The 25,791-nt window shown below is 37.9% G+C and overlaps 1 protein-coding gene across 1 annotated transcript in view; it reads left to right on the top strand.

Annotated features, from left to right (window-relative positions):
• The window catches only part of psmb7 (proteasome 20S subunit beta 7), a gene marked incomplete at its 5' end in the record, with an annotated part of 61,423 nt that overhangs the window by 29,794 nt on the left and 5,838 nt on the right, over window positions 1-25,791 (top strand). Inside the window, one exon of the mRNA XM_043719696.1 lies at window positions 6,946-7,004. Within this exon, the coding sequence (XP_043575631.1) occupies window positions 6,946-7,004 (59 nt within the window). The remainder of the gene's footprint in view (window positions 1-6,945; window positions 7,005-25,791) is intronic.

The following is a 25,791-nucleotide window of genomic DNA, read 5'->3' as shown; positions in this document are numbered from 1 at the left end:
TCCCTTTCTATCACTAAAGTAAACATAACAGAATTGTGATCGCTTTCACCAAAGTGCTCCCCTACTTCCAAGTCTAACACCTGGTCGGGCTCATTACCCAGTACCAAATCTAATGTGGCTTCGCCCTTTGTTGGCCTGTCTACTTACTGTGTCAGGAAGCCCACCTGCACACACTGGACAAAAACTGACCCATCTATAGTACTCGTACTATAGTGTTCCCAGTCAATATTTGGAAATTTGAAGTGCCCCATGACAACTACCCTGTCTCTCTCACTCCTATCGAGAATCATCTTTGCTATCCTTTCCTCTACATCTCTGGAACTATTCGGAGGCCTATAGAAAACTCCCAACAGGGTGACCTCTCCTTTCCTGTTTCTAACCTCAGCCCATACTACCTCAGTTGACAAGTCCCCAAACATCCTTTCTGCAATTGTAATACTGTCCTTGACCAACAATGTCACACCTCCCCCTCTTTTACTATCTTCTCTGTTCTTACTGAAACATCTAAATCCTGGAACCTGCAACAACCATTTCTGTCCTATTCAGCAGCTGCTAGAGGTTGTTGCTGGCCCCAGGCTTGCTGAAGCATTTGTTTCTCCTCCGTTTCTTTGGGGCTTTCTTGTACCTTGACCACAATGACAATAGAGCATTGAATATCAAATACAATCCTTTATCCAAAATCTGAAGGTTTTCGTTAAGTCTTTTTATCCATAACAATTTATTTGGCGTGCAAACAGTTAACCTAACTCTACACCCATTCGACCCAATTCACTCAGATTTCACGTGGTGGGGTGGCCCAGCACTGGCAGGTGTCAGTTCTGTCTCGGGGCTTGTAGTACTCACTGGTGCATCTGCTGTTCAGTAAGATTTATTTAATTTCACCGTCAAATTGTCACTTATTCCGAAATCCGAAAAATTCCAGATTCCAAAAGCCAGCTGGTCACATGGGTTTTGGATAAAGGATTGTGTACTTGTACTATAAATAGAATGCAAGAAGAAATCAGCTGTCAGCCCTTGTGCAGCCTGAGGGATTTTGGATAGTTTTTGTGAATTGTGGCCGACAGGTGATATTCTAAGTTTGCCTGTGATTGTTTCTGCTTCACAGAGACGATTATGTTCGTTGGTCAATTGTATTGATCAGTGACATGGTCAAGATTGCTTATTGCCAGGATTTGTATTTGATGCAGTTGATCACTGCTTGCGTTTCATGCAGAATTCTATGATTATAGATATCTTAAATCTGCACTGTTTTGATGCCTGGTTAATGCAATTGCCCCTTGAAGGACTTCACGTCACTCACGAATAGAATCCGCTTCCTCACATGGGCCAAAAAAATCTCTTCGTCGACTGTAGGTGCAGTCGCAGCCATTTTTCTATTCCATTGTGAATTTGCAGTTCAGACAATCGAAGGCAACACAGCATTTGACAAAGTAAATAGCAGGCTCTGTCTCTTAATGTAGATAAGCCCTCCCATCCCAAAATGCTGCCATCAATATCCATATTTGACTTCTCCAACTTGTCTACTGCTGCAGTGGCCCCTGTAAGCCCCTATGACTTTCAGTGATCAGACCCCCAGGACTGATCGGAACCCTTCCCCATCCCTTGGGAAAAATGGGACCACAGTTCCGAGTGACGAGACCCCTGACTGATTTCTGCAACTTCATGACTGCTAATCCCTGGACTGGCTGCATTGGACCTACATGATGGACTGTGGCCCACTGGCCGTGAATGCCCAAGCAATCTTCTGACTGTGTCCAAACCCTTGAACTGAGATTGGATGATATTCTTGACTGACAACTGTTCCCCTTGACTTAATTGAGGAAAGCTCCCCTTTGCCTTTGAGATCTGCTAAATTGGTTGAGGACACTGTATTTGCTGCTGGTACATGTTTCAGTTGTGACACTGATGTAGCACAGTGCCATACAGCCACATGGCCATACCCTTAACTGATCACTGCTGGCAACCATGACCAGTTGCCTGGCTTTGTCAGTACTGCAAGGCAAGGGAAGGAGGAGATACTGTGAACTTTCAAATTGATGCAAAGTGAATGAGCACTCAGAGAAACAAGCTAAGTGCCCTAAGAAGGATGTTGTTTGATGCATGAATGGGTTTCTATCTCTGTGCAAAGTGAGCAACATCTCAATGAAAGTTGGTGAGTTCTAAAGTGTGGTATTGAGGTGATGATTTGGTATTCTAAGTGAGTCAGAGTTATGCCATGGTGATAAGTGAGGCTCGTGCATGCCCAATACAACCCTCTTTAAGTAAAGAATGCTAGCAGTCACTGGCTAAGAATCATTCCTTGACTTGTTGGGGACCGCTATCCAAGCCACAGGCCTGGAGAAGCAAGTTGTGAGCTGAAACCACCTGCTCTTACTCTCCAGTTGGGAAATGACACTGTCAAGTTTCTCTCCACTGCCTGGGAAAATAGCAAGCAGCATATAAATGGGGTGGGATTGGTAATAATGGGATGTTAATCCATACAATAGGCCTCTTGCTACGTACTAGCAAGATTCTTATTTCACTGTTAAAGCCTCTGGTGTAAAATTGGACTTTTATTTTTCAACATTGAGGATCTCATTTTCCTGTTCTGACCATATTTTACCAATGACTCTCAACATTGCCCAAGGAGTTCGGGGGCTAGGAAGACTTCATCCTCGTTTCTCTGTCCTCCGATCCTGCCAATTATGAAAGTTTTCAGCATTTGCTGCTTTTAATCTTATAGTTTGTTTTTTCTATTGACCTAAGTCCTCCTTTGTTATAAACCAGTGTCCAATCTGAACCAAGTCTAGATAGAATATAAGTTTGTTGTTGTGTTATTCCACAAAAGGACTATAGAGAATTATTGAATTTGCACTTGCCAATTTGTCTGCTCATGTCTTCACCCAAAACATAACTGTCAATTATCAATTACTATCCGAGACAGGCATCTACCCTGAAGATTTGGAATCCAATGAAGTGGACAGTTTCAATGTTCTGTTCTGAAGAATTTGTACAGTTGTTAGGTGAACCTAGCTCTCAGTAAAAGAGCTGGAATTGTTCTTGAGAGTAGCTACTGGAGTGCAGTCTCTGGAATCCAGGGGATTGCAGTCTTTCATTGTGTTGGACTTTGATGAAGGGTCTTTGCAAAGAGTATCAATGTTCGATCTCTGGAAGGGAGGAATTCTCATTCATTGTGAAGGAGACAAGGTTTCAAAGAGTATTAGTCACCCACAATGTCGTCCTTCTCAGGGTGAGTTCCTGAGAAGTCATTGGAATCTTTCTTGACCATAATTAGTGCTTTTTTATGCTGTTTGGGACATTAAACCACGACACACTGTCCGAAGAGTCACCTTTCCAGACTCATTTCCCTACATTTTCCCCTGACCAATGCATCTAATACTATGGGCAATTTAGCATGGGCAATGCACCAAACCTTCACATCTTTTGGAATGTAGGAGGAAACCAGAGCACCTGGAGGAAACCCATGCAGACATGGGGAGAATGGGCAAATTCCACACAGACAGTCGCCCAAGGGTGGAATTGAACCCGGGTCCCTGGCTCTGTAAGGCAGCAGTGCTAACCACTGAGCCATGGTGCCGCCCACATTCTCACATTAATTCTGCATATTAGTAGTATGGGTTGTATATGTGCATGTACAGAGTAGATTGTTTTGTGATTCTAATTTTGTATAGTAAAGATTTTATGAAAAATATCATTAAAGCTTTTGCTATTATTCTATTGATAAGTACCTCGGATCTCAAACTTTGTCTACTTTAAAGAAAATGTTACTGGTCCCTCGTCAGACTGTAACATAAATTTGGCAGTGTCATCACAGATCATAACACCCTGTGTTTCTTTTCGTAGAGTGTTGAAGAACATGTACCAGGTTGAGGTATTGAGACTGAGTGTATCTCTCAGATGCAAGAAATTAGGGAGAAAGAAGGGGAAAACGATTATGTATACAGTGTGTTATCACATTTTCAGGAAACCTTAAAGGTTTCTTAACTTTATAACTACTAAACACTTTTTTATTTTAAGAAAGGCAGTCATTGTTTTAAGGAAAGGAAATGCAGTAGCCATTGTGCACAAAGCAGATCATATAATCTCTGGCTAGTCGTACTAGTTGAGGTACGAATGTTGGTTGTGTCATCATTTAGGTTTACCTAGGTAAGCAGGAATTTAACATTTCATCCGGAAGATGGCAATGCAACACTTCCCTCAACATGTCACTTAATTTCAAACCCAGAATATTTGTTCACATTCATAACAGGGTTGAACTCATGGTTTTTTGACTTGGGCAAGATTTTTTTTGCCAACTGAACTAAGCTGATACTGTTTCCCTTTATTTCATTCCAGTAGATATGCACCCAGAAAATTAAGTGTTTTGATACATGCTTTAAATCTTCAGTAGGCTGTTGTTGCTTATTACATACCCTTTCGGTTTCCTGCTGCTTCAGGCAATGTATTTTGTCACAGAAAATTGCTCCATTCTAATCGTGCTGAATTTAAAGATATTTTATCCAAGGGTTATCTGTCAGATTGAATATGACTATTCAGCAGACTGATCAATTTATTTCTTGTAAATCTGGTGCTTCTAGGCAATGTATTTGATCTATAATCGGACTGCTTAAATGTTGCTGATGAGAAAGTCAGTATTTTTTTCTCAACATTATAACTGTCAAGTTGTATTATGCCATTACATATTCACCAGAATTGATAAAGTCAGCAGGACATCTCATTCAAAAGCCTTTAATCGCTACCTCTTTTCAATTCAAATCCATTGTGGAGGTCGGCCAGTGTTCACAAATCACTTTAAATGGGAAATGCTGTTCCTTGTGCAGGCCTGCTAAATGAGAGGTAGTATGTAGAGTTACTTAAAACAGTAATAAATGCCAAAAAGTTATTTTAATTGGATTGAAAAATAGGCACCAAATGCATTTTTCAGCAGAAATAGAAGTTTCTAAACCATTTAGTAACTATATAGCAGATGGGATGATGTGTTTTAAAGCCCCATGCTTTGCTCTGTGTGGCACAAATTGTTAACATTTCTCATTTTCAAAATGATGCTGAATTGCTTTTAATGTCTAATATAGAAGCTGTTACATAGATGTTATATGGGAGCATTAGATGTTGGGTAAGATTACACCACATGTAGTTGCTGTCCCATCTCATTGGATATTCATTGACCTTTTGAAATTGACAAATAACCTATTTTTATACCATTTTAAAATGTTGCAATCAATTTGGAGAGTTTAGTGATCCTTTCCTTATTTTTGGCAGCCCAAATGGAGGGGTACAGTGGTTTAGCTTATAAAATGTTGATCAACAGACCTCAGTGAAAGATCTCTAAGCAGAACATTTTAATATGCAACAAATGAATAGAACAAGATGGAATTTGTCCAGTGAACTGTCTTGATGGTAACCTCTGCATCATTTGTTGACGCCACTCCTCTGTGGCTCATTTGTTGCTGACCCCATGCTTTTGTTGCTTCTGGCCCTGTCTATTTCACTGCCAATTCTTCCGCATTCAGTGATACGTAAAATATGAAGTCAACCAAAATTCTGCTTGAGTCTCAGCTTGAAGCAAATCCCATTTCTCTATCATACTAGAGTTTAGCCTAAAGATTGTAGATGAACATAAATTGTTGTTAACTTGCAATCCAGAGTTTGCTTACTGTAAATAGCGTTTGTGACAGGTACTCTGAAGGCAATAGGTTTATTGCCTGGCCTGCATACAATTTTTCCACAGTTTGGTCAAACACATTGCTGTGAGGTGATCACATACATTGACTTTCCAATCCTGGACTTTTTGTTTTGTGAGCTCCACCTTCACATTCAGAAAGCTAAACTCAGATTGTTTCCCTAATGACTTCAATAATTGTGTGCATGGGTTGCCTGGTAAGGAAAGGAATAAGAGATTTATTGTAAATCAATTTTAACATTAGATCAAAACCTTCCATCTCTGTAGTGCCTTGTCATGTCCTCAGCTATTCCAAAGCACCTCACAGCCTTTGAATTGCTATAAGTGTAATCATTATTACAGTGGCAAATGTGGTTGTAACCTTCAATGCACCTGCAAGCAAAAAATGAGAAGGATGAGATATAACTGCATTGGAAGTGATGATTGAGGAGGAATGTTGGACTGTTTCACTGAATATAGAATCTTTTATATACATTTGAATAGTTGATGGGACACTGTTTCAAAACTCATTCAAAAGACAATATCTCTATAATGCAGCATTCCTTCAGTATTGCATTGATAATAGCAGTCTGGATTATATGTCCAATTTCTGGAATGGGTTTAAACCAGACTCTGAGATTTGAGTAGTTTGAAGGAAAGCATACTGAACCTTGAGTATTTCAGCAGTCGTTCTTTTAGTCATTTTAACCCAGCGTCAGAACTACCTTAATTCTGGCCTTGGTTTTCTTTCTTAAAATGTTCAGTTTGCTCCTGAATTCTATAGTAGAATTGAGCCATTGATAATATTGTTCTCAAAAATATCTTCTAAACTTACACATTCTCCCAGTACTGTTGCTAGATTTTATACCTGAAAGGGCTAATTTGTCATCAGAGAGGTGCATTCCCACCAACTGGCAATATGATTTTATTTTCAAGATAATGTATGGTATGGTATGGTAACCAACACAAAACAGACTTGCTACTGCATGTGCATCTGTAACCCCTGGATGGTTAGTAGAACTGGAATTAATTTGATTTGGAAGTCAATTCCCAAAACAAATTGGAAAAAATATAGAAAGTTTGAATAATTTGAGATTGCTTTATTGTTAGCTCAGCCGGGGAACAGAGGAAAGGAAAACAAGTTGTGTTCGTCTGTCTTCAATCCATCCAATCTGTGTACCAATGATCTTTAACAATGCAATATTAACTGCAGTACATGTGTATATATAAGTAATAATGTGTTCTCTGTTAACCTTTGCAAATATGTGTTTTTTATTCTTAAACAGGTTCTGGATCTTTGGCTGCAATGGCCGTATTTGAAGATTGCTACAAGAAAGACATGGAGGTAAGAATGTGACTAGTATAAATAATAACTGATAAGCAGCTCATTCTTTTTTTTTCATTAATAATACAAAGAGAAAGAAGAATCCAAATCATAATTTTCATTCTTTAATTTTGTTTCCCAAAGAAGTGAATGTATTTATGTGTTTAAAAACTAGACTTTAAGTATGATTTAATGAAAGAGACCACAAAATATTGCAGATGTTGGAAGTCAGGAACAACCAGTGATAATGCTGGAGAAACTCAGCAGGTCTGGTAGCATATGTGGAAGGAAAAACAGTTTAGTTTTGAGTTTGGTATGACTCTTCTTTAGAATTGAAACATCAACTCTATTTCCTGCTCTCTCAGATGCTGCAAGACTTGCTGAGTTTCTCCAGCAGTTTCTATGTTTATCTATGCCAGAGGCCAATTAGCTTAGCTTTATTGCCATTAGGTATGAGGGTTGATGCCATATTAGATTCTCTTTTTACTTTCTTATCTACCCCTCATCTGAATAAATTATTAATCTTAATGCAAAAATTGTTTCAAGTCTAATATGCATTGCAGTTATTTTAGATTTGATGCTGGTCAAAAGAAAAGGTGCATTATGAAAATTAAAGACTCAAGTAAAGTTTGTATTATAGAGAAATTCTAGATTTCAATAAATTATGAAACTTTGAAAATATACATTTTGATAAATTTTCAATTAAAACTATTGGCAAGGAGTAGTCAAGTTACACTAATTTAGAAATTATACAAGGAATGATAAAACAAATAAAATTCTGAAAGTATCGAGGATTTTTTCCAAGTTCTTAAGAGTATGTATTATTTATGAAAGGATAGTGTTTATTCAAGAAAATAAGTTAGAGATGGAACGTATCTTCAAATCATTGACAAATATGGGCCACATAAAGGAAATACTATTTAACTTTAAGTTGGATTTCAAAGTCAGAGATTACAAGTGTACAATTGGCTCATCTCATTTGAGAATGGAGAAAATGTTCTTTTCATCTACAAAGTAGTAAACTTATAAAATAGTCTGCTTCTGTGTTGATTCCTTGGAGAGTTTGATGAAAAGTTTTGTTCACATTATTTTTATTTTAAATTGAGCAGAAGAAAGAAAGGAAATAGGTAGCCCCTAAACTTGTGTCTACACACAGCTAAGATCTGAAAGCAAAGAATATTATAGCACAGGAACAGGCCTTTCGGCCCTCCAAGCCTGCGCCGATCCAGATCCTCTATCTAAACCTGCTGCCTGTTTTCTAAAGATCTATATCCTTTTGTTCCCTGCCCATTCATGTGTCTGTCTAGATACATCTTAAACGATGCTAACGTTCTCTTCCTCCTCCCCGCCCCCCGCACCATCTCCACTGGCAATGTATTCCAGGCACCCATTGCACTCTGTATTAAGAACTTTCCTTGTTTACCTCCTCTAAACATTTCCCCTCTCACTTTGAACTTGTGACCCCTAGTAATTGAGTCCTCCATTCTGGGGAAAATCTTTCTTGCGATCCACCCTGTCTATACCTTTCAGGGTTTTGTAGGCCTCAATCAGGTTCCCCCCTCAACCACCTCCTTTCCAATGAAAATGATCCTAATCTACTCAACCTCTCCTCATACCAGCATACCTTGCATACCAGGCAACATCCTGGTGAACCTCCTCTGCACACTCTCCATATTTTGGTAATGGGGCGACCAGAACTGTACGTACTATCCAAATGTGGCCGAGCCAAAGTCTTACGCAACTTAACATGACCTGCTAACTCTTGTGCTCAATATCCTGTCCGATGAAGGAAAGCATGCCATATGCCGCCTTGACCACTCTACTGACTGCGTTGCCACCTTAAGGGAACAATGCACCTGAACACCCCAAATCTCTCTGTACATCAATTTTCCCAAGGATTTTTCCATTTACTGTATAGTTTGCTCTTGAATTGGATCTTCCAAAATGCATCACCTTGTATTTGTCCAGATTGAACTCCATCTGCCATTTCTCTGCCCAATTTCTCTAATCTATTTTTATTCTGCTGTATTCTCTTGACAGTCCCCTTCACTATCTGCTACTCCACCAATCTTAGTGTCATCTGCAAACTTGCTAATGAGGCAACCTCCACCTTCCTCCAAATCATTTATGTATATGTGATGGAACCAAGTAGTTGCACTTCTTTTGAAGAACCTAAATGGGTAACAACAATTGAGGAAATTAGTCCAGCCAGAAGACAACAAAGTTTACTATACTATCATACCAAACAAAAGAAGGATTTATGGAAAAGGACAGTAAGATGCATACATTGAGGATTAATCACATTTGAAAATTAGTTGATTCATTATTGAACATGAATGTCAGAAGGAGCATTAATATTTTCAGTAAACAAGGCAACTGTAGACACTATCCAGAAGGAGGATAAGTGTAGTTTGACCTTACATAAACTCTTGATAAAAATGGCCCACAGTTTCTGACCTGATCTCAATACATGTGCCTTTAAGTTTATTTGTAAAAATATCTTTGCATCTTCTACTTATCCAAATTTAAATTTTGTAGACCTGAGTTGAGGAAAATAATCCTCCACATCCTGCTGTGTCAGCAAAAATGTTTCACCATTTCTGTCCATAACCAGGCTAGACTACCAAAGTAGATCACATCCTGAACTGATTGATATTTCTAGCATGGAAAAACATAGTCACATTAAAAGTCTTTGCAGGTTTCTGGCAGCATGACTGTGACTATTGACCTGAGTGTCAGATGTTTAAAGACGTTATTTTTATAGATGCATTTTCATTTTTGGACAGTAGACTAGTGTGCAAGTCGAATGAGGCAGAGCTACAATAATAAAACTATGTTAGCATTCAGGAGAACAAAGGAAAGCAGTTGACACGTTTTGAGTCAGCACATTTTATTCCTTATGCCGAATTGTCTGCTGTATCTCTTCAAAAGAAGAAAATTTGGAGTGCAAAGTTCATAACGTTGTACCAGCCTTACATTCATTAGAACAGCTTTTCTTTTTACCCAGCAAGTTGGAGACATTTTTAAAATTAAAGAACATTTAAAATTCCATATCGTACTACAGTAGAGCAAAGAAGGGACCATCATGGGGGATGTTTTAAAACGAAATAAATGTCAGTTTAGGTTAGATGGAAGGTTGTTATTTAAAATAAGAATACTGAACTCCCAACCTGTTCCTTCTAGTTGTAAGAGACCGTGATTGGGTAGCTTGGGGCAGGGTGAGGTGTTGCAACCAATCCATACTCAGAAGGGATGGTGGATGCTCCATTTTTCTATCATTTCAAATTTAATCCCACTCGGCCAATTTCCAGAATTTATGGAAATTCAACAATTAAAAGAATGTAATGATGCTGGATCCATGAGCTAACTGTCTTTTCACTTACTCATGGTTCCCATCAGACCCTCCGGAACTCTACTCATCCTCCAAGCCTTTAATATAGGCCCTTTTGTCCCCCACACATACGCAGGCCCACGTACGCATATGTGGTTACGGACATATGGGAAGGAATCTGCTCAATGCCTTTTGTTTGTGCTCTTACTGCAAAGATGAGCAAGCGGATAGAGGGAGAGACTCTGGCCAGAACTTTGTCAACAATCACATGACATCGGGTTATCGTCAAACAGGTTTATTTGAAACCACAAGCTTTCAGACCACCTGCTCCTTCCTCCAGCAATTAGTGAGAGAGAATACATCGGACACAGAATTTATGGTAAAAGATCAAAGGATCATACAACTTATGTATTGAACAAACCTAGATGGCTCTCAAATCTTTAAGCAGTTAGAATGGAGGTGCGGGTTTCAATTGATTAATATGTAAATCCCTGCCCCAAGATAACTTCAACTTTTAGCGGAATAAAAATGACACCTTGGGTCAGATGATGCATTTCAGGTGTGAGGCCATGTTTCAAGTCTGTTTGTGTCTCATCCTGGAGCCAGACTGATTTTATTTCTAAAGTAAGAATTTATAAAATGTTATTTTGTATTTATATTTATAAATTCCTACTTTGGAAATAAAAACAGTAAACTTGTTCATCTCAATACACTGAGACAAGGACGACCATCAATTTGACTGAGACAACGGAATCATCCTTGGACAAGCTAACCAGAGGTGTATGCACAGGAATTCCTAGAGGCCTGGTTTTCAACCCAGAATGCCATCAACAAGCATGTAGAAACAGACCGTATATACAAAAACTGGAAATGACTGCATTCATCTCAACAGACCAGATCTCTCAAATCTCAAGCAGAGTAGAACACTAATGCTTCACAGAAGTCGCACTGATGGTGTTACCTAGCATAGTGATGAAATGTCTGCATGACAACCCATCAGCTTGGCAAGCAAACCAACAACCACATCCACAACCTGAGCTACAAATCTTCGCAAAAATCTTAATGTAGGTGTCCAATGCAACAAAGTGACTTGCTAGAGTGGCAGTTGAGAATTAACTGTGTTGCTGAGGGTATGGAATCACATGTAAGCCAAAACAGGTGAGGACTTCAAATTTTCTTCCCTGAATGACATTCGTGAACAAGAATTGCAAATACAGTGCCATACAGTAGATGGGTGCATGTTGGAGACCGACGCCTGCTGAGTTAGTGATTATTTTTGCACTATGCGGACCAATAGCAAGCCAAAGCCAAGAATGGCATCTGTAATTGAGGAATATTGCCTCAGGCCAGATCAGGTAAGGATGGCTGATTTCCTTCCATAAAGAACAAAGCTGTGGGGATTCCATGCTTAGTGAACCAGACTGTTTTTTAAAACAATCACAATGATTGAGGCTAGTTTTATACTTCAGATTTATGTTAATTGAATTTAAATTCCACGAGGGCTGTGTAGGGATTTGAACCCATGTTTCCAGAGCATTAGCCAAGGTGTCCTGTTTACTAGTCAGTGACATACCACGACAATATCACTTCGCAGTTGTTTAACTAGTCTTGTTATTAAGTAGTTTTAAAAAATAATGCCCATTTATTTGTTTGAAGTACTACCTACCCTTATAATAAGGAACAGGGTGCAAATATTTCTGTATTTGCGTAGTTACCGACTAGGTAAATAGGTGAAAGGGCTGTTTCCCCATTCTTATGAAATTTTGACTGTTGGTTTTATACACTACTCGCTCCCTTTTATTTTTTCTACCTCTTTTTCTCCCCCCTAGATCCCTCTCGTTAGAGCATTGAAATGCAAAGTCTTATGATTTTAATATTATTTCGTCAGTTGAGTAACCTGTTCCTTTCAATAGTAAGTTTTTTTTTGTGTGAACTACATTATTAACCTCTAGTGACGCACAAGGATTTGAGCGTTTCTCAATGGTGAAATGACTGTTCTCCCAGGTCCTATCTTTCTGCTTTCTAATTTGAATCGATTTGTCTCAGCTCTTGGTATATATCTGTGAAACATTGAAATAAGTTTTTGTATGCATACATGTTCTTTAATTTACACTTTTCCCATTTCAATTATTTCCCCCTTAATGTGAACACTCAGTGAGCGCTAGCTTGCAATTCGAACTTGGGGATACAGCTCAACTACATATCTATGAACATATCTCATCATTTGAAATGCTGGACTGATTACCTTCCTTTTTCTGCTTCTGTCTGGAGTATTGTGGTCAATTATAATGTCCCTGTTAGAACAGAGTGGTGATCTTTCTGATTCTTGTGTTCTGATCTAGTTTTACCTGGACAGTGCACAAATTCTCTGAGACATTGGGGAGTCCTTTATTTGTTTCTCCTAATCAGCCACAAATAATTTAATGGTTATTATAAGTTCTCTTTTATTTTGTTGAACAGAGAAAAAACCTGTTCCATGAGCAACCAGTCTTGGGTAGGAATTGATAAAATTATCACTTTACATGTCTTATTTGAGAGGTCAATAATCTTAAATAAAAAAGAGCAAGAGAACTTGAAAAACAGCATATTGAGGTTTGAGTGGCGTATTTTTATGTCTTATGGTTGTGGAGGTTTAAATGGGAGGAGAACACAAAAAAAAGTATTGCCCTTTTCAGTATTTTATCTTATGTGCCATATGCAAATTCTCCTTTGTACAAACTGTCAAGTGCCTTTGCAGGACCAGAGTACCTAAAGGGTATGCATGGTACAGAATTTCACAGGATTACAATTCAAATGTAAATGTCCTGCAGTCCTTGATTTGGATTTGTTTACAAGCATTTGGAAAGCAATGAAACCAGTGTAATTATTTCAACAATTGAAATCTGTTGGAAATAAAAAAAATACCTGCTGCAATAAATATAATTCTTTGTTAAATAATGTTAAATAAAATGTAGACAGAATTGAAGTGGGCCTCTTTGATATGAACAAATAGGCTAGTTCTTCTCTTAGGTTGTCATGTAGTAAAGTCCCATGAGAAGCTCACCATGGCAGACGCTGAGCAATATTTATAAATCTATGACAGGCAATAATGGCAACTTGAAATATTCTTTTGCATGAATCTTGAGCAGTACTCAAAACTGGAGCCATATCAGATTTGTGATGGCAGCTGTTGAGCCCTACAGTCACATTTCTAGGCTTTGAAGATACTCCAGCTTAAAGAATAGAAGCTGGAGGCTTACTCTGTTTGTGTGGGTTGCTTGCACATGGGCTCACTGCCTTTTGAAGATGTGCCACTGCCAGTTCTGCCAGTGCCCGAGGCAAGATCATACCAGCAGGGGCTGTTTTCTTCTCAGCCTCTGAGTTGTAGTCTTCAGATGTAAGCAGCAAATGCTTTGTCAATGCCAGTAGCTTGATTGTCTGGTCCCTTGTTGCAATGCTGAGAGATAAGCTCTACCCAAGACCCTTCAGAGATGAGTGGTGAGATGGATGGTGATGTGCACAAGTGCCACTTCTACAGCCTGATTTATGGTATCATATTTTATACTGATGCAAGTACTGGCCTCCAGAGGGACACTTATGGATTGCTGAAGATCTGAGCAGTTTCAGTCCTGATGGGCCCATAGGCTTCAGAACTGTGATGCCAAGCACCAAACAACTACTATAGAACGATATTAATTTGTCATTTGGGCAGCTATGGATCTAGCTTAAACAATGAAAGCACTTCAACTCCTACAGAACTTATAATGCAGTGCTTTTACAAGGTAAAATGTGCATATTGCTGTTGTATTTGGATAGAGTTAGTGTTTTCTACTGGTAGTAAAATTAATTGAATATGAGAACACACAAATAGGGATAGGAATTAAATGCTTACTATATTATCCTCCATTAAATTGACTAGTGCCTCCATCTCCTACCTTTTTATTTTTACTGTGTCTACAACTGAGCTTAACGGACAAAGAAAGTAAAACATATATTTCTGCACTTCATTGTAGATTTTCAATTGTGTACTCCAATATTTATATAATTTTTTAAAAAATTACCTCTTAGTTTCTGATTTTTTAAAAATCCTTTCTCTCGTTTCATTTAATGTTCTCACTTTGACAGCTGTTGCCGTGAAATGGAATAACTTCAGCATTCTTTCCTGTCACCTTCTCTACTTCTCGGATTCCTGCCCTTAAAGTAAATGCTGAGCCATCTCAGTTTAAAATGCTTCGGAATCAGAGAGTTCTAACTTTGGGAGGCTAGAATGGTCTTATTTATCATGAATTGAACATAAGTGATTAAAACAGAGGCAGCTATTTCTCACAAATAAAAGGCATGTTTCCTATGAGTCCGGCTCCAATAGGTATTGAGAGATCTGAATCTGATCTGTGTAAATGGCTGCTTAATTTGTGTTTTAAAAGGCTGTGTTTGACACCCCAACTGCCACACTATCATAATGCCTGGAATATTTCCACCAGGAGTTGTGATGGCTTGCACAACATAATCAGTATCAGTAAGTTTTAGCATTTAGATGCAAGAGACTGTCAAATATAGGCAATTTCATGTTACACTAAGTTGCACTTAAGCTTGTTTAATGTAGTAGTATAATGTCCCGAAATCAATTCCAAAACCATTGATTGAGGGGTTTTCACAAAGACTCTTTGCTCCTTCACACATTGCCCGACCCCTGAGAAAAGCAGTGAGTAGGCTGCAAGCAAGAGCAGTGCGGGAAGTAGAAAACAGTGAGGTGGCAAGGAAGAATAGCACCAGTAGGTACGCAACAATCATAATAGTGACACCAAATTCCTGTTCCAGTCTGGTGTAACTGCACAGTGATGACATCAATGGCATGGCTTCGAGTTTCAGTTGATTGGAGGGAGATGCAATGTTCTTAAAATTTTCTTGGGGGAGTGAAAGGGAGCAAACTGAAAGTCAAGTGGGCTGCAATCTAGTGACCTGGTTAGAAGTGTGGGTTTAACTGCAAAATGAACCGATTCAGGCTTGGATGCAAACATTAACTAATTGACCACAGTTTAATAACTATATATATTTCAGGTACAGCAATGCCTGAATTTGTATGTTCATGTTTTCACAACTTTGAAATTTCTCATGATCCACTGCATTTGCTATTACGGTATCCATGAGAATGTCAGTAACAGACTTCACAATGTCTTTAGTGTTATGCTTCTGAGTTTACTGGAAAATAGTTGAAATTTCTCATTCAAACTCTTGACAATCACTTGAATGGAACTATAGTGTTAAACCTAGTCTCGAAAACTAAATGCCTACAATGACTAAGCACTCAGCTGTCAGTAACTACATTGTGATAAGTTGTGCATAGGAAACTAACCAGGTGCTGAAATTTATTTAATACAAGACAAAGCTGCAAAGAGGCTTTTTAAATGTCCGCTCACATTGATTAAACCCCTGAATTTAATCAAGGGATTAGTTCTAGAGTTAGAAGTATAATTAAGAATAAAAAGTAGATCTGTTGCTCAGCTAGAAATTGAATTTACGTAACGCTGTTGAAAGTAGTCAGCATCTTATGAATCGACATAGTGCTCCCCCATCAGGATTGATCCTCAGAATTGGTAGAATTAGCTATTCTTCATTATCTTGTACAGAAAATTTCAACTTATAAGTTATTCTGATCTCCGAAAGAAGTATCAAAGCTTGGACAATATCTACATTCAGTTATTGTATGGTGACAGTAAAAGGGAATGTATGTTTTTGTTGTTCTCAATATGCTGTAGTTCTGTTCGCCGAGCTGGAAGTTTTTGTTGTAAACGTTTCGTCCCCTGTCTAGGTGACATCCTCAGTACTTGGGAGCCTCCTGTGAAGCGCTTCTGTGGTGTTTCCTCCGGCATTTATAGTGGCCTGTCCCTGCCGCTTCCGGTTGTCAGTTTTAGTCGTCCGCTGTAGTGGCCGGTATATTGGGTCCAGGTCTATGTGTTTGTTGGCACATAGTTGTCAACAAACACATAGACCTGGACCCAAAATACCGGCCACTACAGCAGACGGCTGGATCTGACAACCAGAAGCAGCAGGGACAGGCCACTATAAATGCCGGAGGAAACACCACAGAAGCGCTTCACAGGAGGCTCCCAAGCACTGAGGATGTCACCTAGACAGGGGACGAAACGTTTGCAACAAAAACTTCCAGCTCGGCGAACAGAACCACAGCAACGAGCACCCGAGCTACAAATCTTCTCTCAAACTTTGAACATCTAACGTAATATTCTACAGGTAGGCTCAGTATAAATTGTACACTTGTCAGTAACAGCATCATTTACAAACTGAATGTTGCAATTTTTGAGCATAAACATCAGCAGTGGAGGCAGTCCTAATACCTTTAGTTGAGTTATAAATGGTTTCTTTAAAGATTATATTTGTGTGTACTCTTTTACTGTAGCACGTCCCAGTAGTTATAATTTACTTTATGCCCTAGAAATAACATTTGTGTTTTGGAAAACAAAATGCTTGGAGACAGCAGAAATTCCTCAAGACCACAGAAAAATAAAATGAGCACTGGCTGTCATGGGCCAATTATATTGAATTGTATTGCATTTGATACCTTATTTATAGTAGCAAATGGGATTTAGTTGAATACATCACATCGTTCGGCTCCTATTTACCACAATAATAGCGCAAATTTCAGAGCTCAGTGGCACCAGAGGTTGTTTCAATCTTTGTTATCCTATCACTAAACTGTGGCAGAAAATGCAACATTAGCAATAGTAGTGATACATAGTCACCATGAGCAAGACTGTCCCAAGGCCACATTTCTCGCTTTTATTAACTGTTATGAATGCGCAGTGGCAGTTCCGTTACAATGGAAAGTTGGCTGAAGTGGCCTTCATACATATTTTTTCAAATTCTTGAGGGAAGGCATATGAAAAGCAATTTTGCTGTTAGCGTGGCAGAAATTAACTCTGAAAACTTTTCTTTTATCCGCTGAATTACATACTTTAATCAATCTCATTTAGATCACATCTGTCAGATGGAAAATAGGAGTGTAATGACAGGCTGCATATGAATTCAGTGTTTGTTACTGACAGTGATCCAAACAGCCTGTGTGTGCCTGCCACAGGGCTCAGGTGTGGAAGTCCACAGGCTACTACCACCAGCTGACATTTTGAGTTTTAATGACTCCATAGGAAGGTGACCGCTTGCTGTGAGGTTTGCTTACCAGATCAAGACAGCAGGCAATGGAGATAAAGCAAGACTATTAGTGTCGTGAATACTCTGACAAAGCAGTTTTTAAAAAAAAGTCTTGAGGCTCTTGGACTGTCGTGTCATTATTTCAGTAGATTTAGTCTCTGTCTTGACTGTTCGGACAATTACTCTATAACCTGGAGGAAATAAAATTGCCCATTTCATAAAAAGACTTATGAATATATTAATTTTCTTTTCCCATAGGAGTACTTTTTTAAAAAAAATGTATTTTATTGAATTATGCAACATGGAGCAGGCTTACAGAATGCATTATATATATTAGTTTATTTTCAGTAGCTTTGTGCAAGTATGTTTTATGTGTAAAGAATTTATTTAGACACAAACAATTCATTTGGCATAATCTAACTGCTTTATTTATATTGAATTAGATATTAATGGTGACTGTGAATTAATCTATTAAATTTTTATCAGCAATGATTGTAACCAAATCAGTGTTTTTTAAAGATATCCTGCTAATGAATTAATTTAAACTTGACTTACTAATCAAAACCTATCTTGAAAGCAACCAAAGGCTTTAGGGGCAGCAGATGTTAAATTTGCATTAAAAGTAACAATAGTTAATATAAGAACAATTAGATCAGTGGGCAAAAGGCATTTTGAATTCATAATCATACTTATTAGACAATTATTTCCATTGTTAATTTTAGTGTTTGGCTTTTTTTCTCAAAACTTTCAGTTAAGGCTTTAGAAAGAAATGCAGGAAGTATTGTCTTTATATTTTAAAAGTCCACTGCATTGTTTATTGATTTTGCTTTTCTATAAGATATTCTGATAAACTATAAATGTCACTTGAAAAAATTGCAAAAATTAACCATCCCAAATTCTGTAACAGGTTTGACAGAATATTCATAGGTGCTACAAAACAACTTAAAAATAGGAAGTATTAGAAACTGCTTGAACAGTTTATATTGCATATAAGTATTAAAATCATGTTTTGCAATCAGCTAAAATTCCAAGTAACTCATCAAAAATAAAATTTGGTGAAGGATTGCTGATCATAGACCATAATAATGAGCCCAGATTATTTTGCATGCTTTTCATTAAACACAATGGCAAGAGCTATACGTTAATAATGCACCACATTATCAAAGCTTAGCAGTAAAATTATATTGTATAGTGATTTGGATCACTTGAACTGTATGTATTTACTTGCCATTTAATTTGCACTATACAGTATTGTGAAAAATAACATCATTAAGTAGTTGCATAAGCAATTAAGGATGGCCTGCGTTTAACCTGACAGTTTTTAAATTATTTGAAATCAGTACCACTTCTGCAGATGTAGGAAACATTCAGCAAGTTGGACGGTGTTAGTAAAGGAAAGAAATGATGACATTTTAGGCACTACCCATCTTCAGAACTGGTTTTTGCAGTGCTGATGAAGCAATATGCCTGAAAAGGAAACGTTCTTCTTCCTTAAAGATGCTTCCTGACTTAGAGTTTTTTTCCAGCATTTCCTGTTCATGTTTCAGATTACCAGCATCTGCAGTTTTTCTTGTTCTATTTTTCTTGGTGTTCAATCTAAGAATAGAGCAAATGCAATAGCAGCAGAGAGAAAATGAACAAAAATATATTAGCTAGAACAACTTATAGTCCTTTTGGGCACCACGGAATAAGACTTTGCTGGGTCTGCTGCAATTAAATTTTAATTACAATATCGTTTGGTATTTTACCAAAGTCGAAGATGCCAATAACTATTAGTTAGATTTAATTTTGATATTGGTAAAATTGTTAAAATTCATGTGACTTTTTGGTGAAGAATGGAGCTAGAACTTAGTCTGAATAGGTGTAGATCCACTGGCCGAAAGTTCAGCTTGTTCCTCCAAAGCTGAGAAATTCCTTCATCCAGAGAGTGTTGAGCCTGTCAAATTCTCTGCCACAAAAATTGGTTGAGACGTAAGCATTGAATGTTTTCAAGAAGGAGTTAAATGTAGTTCTTCAGGCTGAGGGGATCAAATGTTATATGAGGAGAAAGTGGGAGTAGGGTAATGAGTTTAATGAACAGCCATGGTCACACCGAATGACGGAGCGCGGTCTAAAGGCTGAATGGCTTATTTTTGCTCCTATTTTCTATGTTTACAGATATGTCTCCAATTAATGTCAACCATCTGAATATAATTAGCCTCTAATTGAGAAACAATTAACAGGAATGTTGTCCAATTATTTTGTAGATTAAATGATTGAGTACAAAATTCATGTTAAAAGATGTATTCCAATTTCTTTAGCACAAATCACAGCTGACTCTCGCACGCAATATTGAGGGAATGTTGCATTGTCTTAGGTGCCTCTTTCAGTTGAAACACTAAATTGAGGCCCATCTATTCTCTCTAGATGTAAAATCTAGATGTAAAGATCCCATAGCATTATTTCAGAGAAGAGCAGGGAAATCATTCCTGATGTCCTGGCCAATATTTCTCTCTCAGTTGTGTTGTAAAATAGATTATCTGGTCATTGTAATTTAGTTGTTTTTGGATCTTAAATTATTTCCTATGTTGCATAATTGACTACAATTCACAGCACTTTTTAAGACAAATGAAACCATGAAATGCGAGTTTTTTAATTTAATTTTTATTAATTACTCTATTTTTAAGTCTTCAGCTCTATTTTAAATGAAAACATTTTTAATACAAAGGGTAGAGTTTGTGAAGAATGTTTATCTTGTAAAACAATTTTTAAAAATCTGTAATGGTGTATCGATTTGAAGTAGGACAGTAATGTTTCACATTTTTTCAACAAATATGTTTCCAAGTTTCAAAATCATTTTCATATGAAGGTGCTACCTTTTAAAAAGTTGTGGTCAATTTCATTGCTTGCTCATAATTGCTTAAAATCAAGGTTTATATGCAAGTGCATTGCTTCCAAGCTTGGAATTCCAATTTTTTTTTAAAAAAGGTCTAGACTGTTCCCTTGATCAAATTCCTGTTGGTGTTCAATTCTTCAATAAAAGCTCTAATGCAGTATAGTACTGTCAGAAACTAATTTGTATAATCTCAGGTTTTGTGACCAGTAACCAAGCCTACATGAAGTTCAGTACTGCAGCAAGTATAAATCACGCTCTTAAAATGACAATGCTTAGAGAGTGCCTCTTCGTATTAAATGCAGCAGATTGGTAATGTTATAAATATTTTAACAAACACAGTTGTTGATTAGCAGTACATACTGAGATTTTTATTTATTTCATGCTGTGTTCATTCCTCTGGTACCTTGTGAAAGTGGCCATTAGTGGTCAATTTAATGACTTTTGGTATTGCTTAAGCTTGCCATGGATTGTGATACAGCTGAGGTGACCGTTACATGTCTGGTGCAGACCTTTTCACACTTTCTGCAAGTGCTGCTCATTTGTCATCTGGCAGTAAATCGAGCTGCACATAAGAGCCCTGGGACACATTCTGTGATGGTCTGATGGAGGTGAACAGATAGTGCTGTAAAGGCAGCTTGTCACAGATGACTTGTGTTGTACAGCATTACTCAGTGCAGGCTCCTTTAAGGTAAACACTTAAGCTCCAGGGGCTAGAATGCCGAGAGTAAGTTATTGTAAACAAGTTACGTGTTTTCACTGTATTAAGTTAGTGATTTTAATAGCTTTTTAAAAATAAAAGAACACAAATATTTCTGAATATTTAGTTGATCTTGAAAATTGTTTAAGTATTCCTGATCCCTGTTCTGAAAGATTAATAAGTTTGCTATCTTTTGTTTTGAAAATTGAACTTCATTGGTTGATATTTTGGAAAGAATCTTAAGACCTTGCAGCTAAATATTCCTATTTAGATCCAGTAAACTGAATGTTCAGCCTGTAACTACAGTGATGCGGAGAATTTGTTTCACAAGTGATTTGAATTAGGAAAGTAAATGGCCATCTAAAATAGTTTGTGCTTGGATCATGGCTGCCCATACAACATTTATGCCATTATTCGTCCCTCACTGACCATCTTCAAAGACATATCTATCCAATATTAATCCCGCTCTGTGCACCTGGTGAAAAATTTGATGGTTTTAGTAAGCCTGTAACATTGTTCGTTGGTCCAACTAAACGTACAATCGCACAAAACCCCATCAAGATTGTGGCAAAAAATACTAACATCCTTTCAGTTGCAGTGATGATATCTCCGCTCCCTATTATAATGTGTACTTAAGTCCATATTTGAAAGTCTATTTTTTTAAAATGTAATTGTTCTGAAGGGAAATAGTGTCTTCAAAAATCCTGCCTCTGACTTTAGATAGTGGGTAACAACAGTAGTTAATGAAGAGATCAGTTAGAAAAAATGATCACAATCACAAAGGGATCACTGAACAACACATCCAGGAAGCTGGTAAACTTTAATTTGACCAGTGATGAGATGGACAAACGCAATCCATAGTTCTGGTAAAATCTCCTTGATTCTCAAAAATTTATTGTGAGAAGGCACATAGTACACTACAGGTAGCAATAACAGATTCAACCTTAGTCTCCAACCCTCAGGTCCCGAACCTTTATTGTCTTTTGTTGCCCTAATGGATAAATGAAGGGCTTGAGAGACAGCTGCGAGACAATAGGATACAAACTGGCAGCATCCGCTCTGTATAAGCAATAGCAATGTCGTAGGACATCTATTTTATATTTCATAACTTTGCTAGTACTGCAGCTCTGGAATTTGCAGGAACTTTAAAATCCTTATGGAACTAGATTTTTTGTTTTCCAACCCCACTCCCTTCCCAAGCTTCCATGTTTGTTAGAGTAAAATTGGTGCATGAAAATCCATAATTTTGAATGACTGATGAATCTGAGGAACTACTAAACTGTGTGTCTGTGTCTATGTAGAAAATAAACAACTACTTAGTTAAAAATAGTGTATCTTACGCAGGCTGAAAATGCACTTAATAAAAATTTACATAACACAACATTTAGTGGTTGAAAGCTTGAATTGTTCCTATTTATTCCTGGACTGAGAATGAAATGGGTGTTAATTGCTAATGCTGTGTTGACAACTGTCATGTAGAAGCATGAGAACTATAATCTAACGTGAATCAATTGAGAGAGAAAATATTCAGTGATCTAAAATTTCAAGATCAGAGTAGGCTGTCTGAGAAGGTTGTTAAAGGAAGATTTGGACTTAGATGAAGTGAAACCATGGAGAGATTTGAAGATGACTGATTTGAAATTAAGTGCTCAGGTTAGTATCCCACATCAAACCATCTTAAGTCATTTCATCAATATCCTTTCTTCCAAAGTGAGCTGCTTGCTAATAATTGCAGAATTTAGTACCATTTGCATTTCCTCAAACTATTTGTACCAGTGTGCAAAAAGACCTGGGCAACGTTTAGGTCTGGGCTGATATGTGGTAAGTGGGATTTATGCCAAGCAAATGTTAGCGATCATGTCCAGCAATAGAGAATTTAACCAATTCATTTTAGCATTCAATGGCGTTCCTATCCCTGAAAGCTCAACAGTATCTGGATGGTTACCATTTACCAGAATTTTGACTTTTAACATATTGGGCTGGAATAATTTCCCCTTCCCTGTGTAATGCAACTTCAACAAAACTCAAGAAGCCCAATACAATTCAAGACAAAATAGCCATTTGCCAGTACCCTAAACATTCATTCCCTTCACAGCTAATGCACAGTGGTAACAGTGTGAATCATTCACAAGATGCCTTGCAATAATTTATCAAGGCTGCTTTGTCAACATAATCTGAAGAGCAATCTGTACTACCAGAGAACAAGGACTGGAACTCATTGAAGCATCATGACTTGCAAGCATCCCTCTCAACTGCACATCATTTTGACTTGGAACTATATTGCTGTTTCTTCACTGTCACTGGGTCAAAATCTTGAAGTTCCTTTCCTGTACATCACGTGGAGTACAACAGGTCAAGGTGATAGCAAGCCACCACCTTCTCAAGCAATTAGATTTGGGCAACAGTTGTCATGTCCCATCTTTCTAAAAAAAAATTGCACCTTGTAAAGTTCTGCATGTGAAATGGAACTGGAAGGCTAGTAAGGGGAATGTTGAAAGAACTAAACTTTGCAATGTTAAAGCCATGGTGAGAATTTCAGTAGTGTTAATGATGTGAACTAGTGTTGATTTAGAGGTGAAAGTAAGTCGCCATTTAATTTTGATCTGATGTGGGTTAATGCTCAACTGAGGAACAAATTTCTTTTCCTGCTTTTATTTCCTAATTTTGGAATGATCGATTTTCTTGCATTGTCATTGTGAAGTCATTTGCTGAAGAAGGCAATCCAAAATTCTGTAATCAATCAGTACAGCTTAGGTTCATTGGGTGTCTTGCATCGTTTTGATTTCTTCTATACGTTCACTGCTAAATGCTGGTTATAGAATCCTCCTGCTTTTCCCCATATCCTTTGATCCATTTAGCCCCAATGCTGCTTCAACCACCTCCTAGAAATCATTAAATGTTCTCGCCTCGACTGCTTTCAGTGGTAGCAAACTCTACAAGTTTGCCATTTGAAGAAATTTTTCCTCTCTGTCCGAAATGCAGGGTAAATGTCCTCCCTGCATCTACTCTGTCAGAACTTTATAAGGTTTCCCCCCTTAACTCTTCTGAACCCCAGCATATATATTCCCAACCAATGCAACCTCTCCTCGTATGTTAGTCCCGCCATCCCAGGAATCAGTCTGGTAACTCTTTGCTGTAGTCTCTCTGTGTAGCAAGAAAATCCTTCCTCAGATAAGGAGACCAAAACTGCGCACAATTCCAGGTGTGGTCCCAGGAGAAAATGAGGACTGCAGATGCTGGAGATCAGAGTTGAGAATGAGGTACTGGAAAAGCACAGCAGATCGGGCAGCATCCGAGGAGCAGGAAAATCGACATTTCGAGCATAAGCCCTTCATCAGGATTCCTGATGAAGGGCTTATGCCGGGAACGTCGATTTGCTTTTCCAGCACCACACTCTCAACAGGTGTGGTTTCACCAGACCCTTATGCAATTGCAGCATGATGTCCCTGTTCCTTTACTTGAATCCTCTGGTTACAAATGCCAGCAAACTGTTCGTCTCCTTTATCACTGCACATTTGAATGTGTGCAGTGTCTGGTGTATGAGGAACACCCAGGTTTTGTTGAGCAATTCAAGTGATAGCAATTCAGTTAATAATCTGCCTTTCTGTTTTTATTCCCAAAGTGGATACCTTCTCATTTATCTATATGGTACTGTATCTGCCATGCATTTTTCAACTCACTCAGCCTGTCCAAAGGCACTGAAATATCTCTGCATCCTCCTCAGCTCTCTCTCACACTTAGCTTTGTGCCAAATACAAATTTGGAGATATTATATTTAGTTCCCTTATCTAAATAAATATATATAATGAATAGCTATGGTCCTAGCTGTGGTCCATCAATGTCTTACTAGACACTGCCTCCAAATCAGAAAAAGACCTAGTAATTTCTACTTTTTTTTGGACTGCTAACCAATTTCCGATCAATTTCAATACACAATCCTCCAATTCCATGTGCTTTAATGTTACATACTAATAACTTGTGGAACTGTCAAAAACTTTCTGAAAATCTAAATAAACCGTATCAACTGGCTCCCCCCATCAACTCTTGAGTTACATCTCCAAAGAATTCAAGTAAATTTGTCAAACATGATTTCCCTTTCATAAATCAGTACCATCTCTCTGACCCTGCCACTGTATTCCAAGTGCTCAGCTGTTCACTCTTTTCTCATGGTCCCCAACAATTTGCCCATTATTCAGGCTCGAAGGGCAGAATGGCCTACTCCTGCATCTGTTGTCTATTGTCATTATTGTCATCAGGCCTGGCCAGTAATTCCATTATTTTCTCTCTGCCTTCCAATTTACAGAGGTTCCATTAGCTACCCTCATTAGCTTCAGATTGTCCTTCAGTGAGATGTAACATCTCCTAACTGACTCATTTAAAATGTACATACAGTTCAATCTAAGGTAAATTTCTGTGCTAGCGGATTAGTTGGATACATTTTTTAGTTGGCTTGTAAAAGATCTGTGATAAAAGGGAAAAGCAAACAAATCTGCAAAATCAGGAAGTTTAATAATTTAATGTATGTGCCCTTGAACAAATAAGCATTGGAATATGAATGTTTTTAATAACTACCATTTGTACTGTGCAAGTCACAAGAGAATGTATGTGATGCATAGGGAATAGGCTTGATTGTTGTTGAGAGAGTTTAGAATTCTCTTCAGATTCACTTGAGCATTGAGAGCACATTGTAGCTTGCATTACCTTTTAAGTGGTCTTTCTACATTATATGCCATGAATTCATGTGTGGCACCTAGTCTTATTA

Source organism: Chiloscyllium plagiosum, chromosome 30, assembly GCF_004010195.1.
Source record: "Chiloscyllium plagiosum isolate BGI_BamShark_2017 chromosome 30, ASM401019v2, whole genome shotgun sequence".
Taxonomy (NCBI): domain Eukaryota; kingdom Metazoa; phylum Chordata; class Chondrichthyes; order Orectolobiformes; family Hemiscylliidae; genus Chiloscyllium; species Chiloscyllium plagiosum.
Note: the sequence above shows the minus strand (reverse complement) of the source record. Positions and strands in the feature narration are given on the sequence as shown.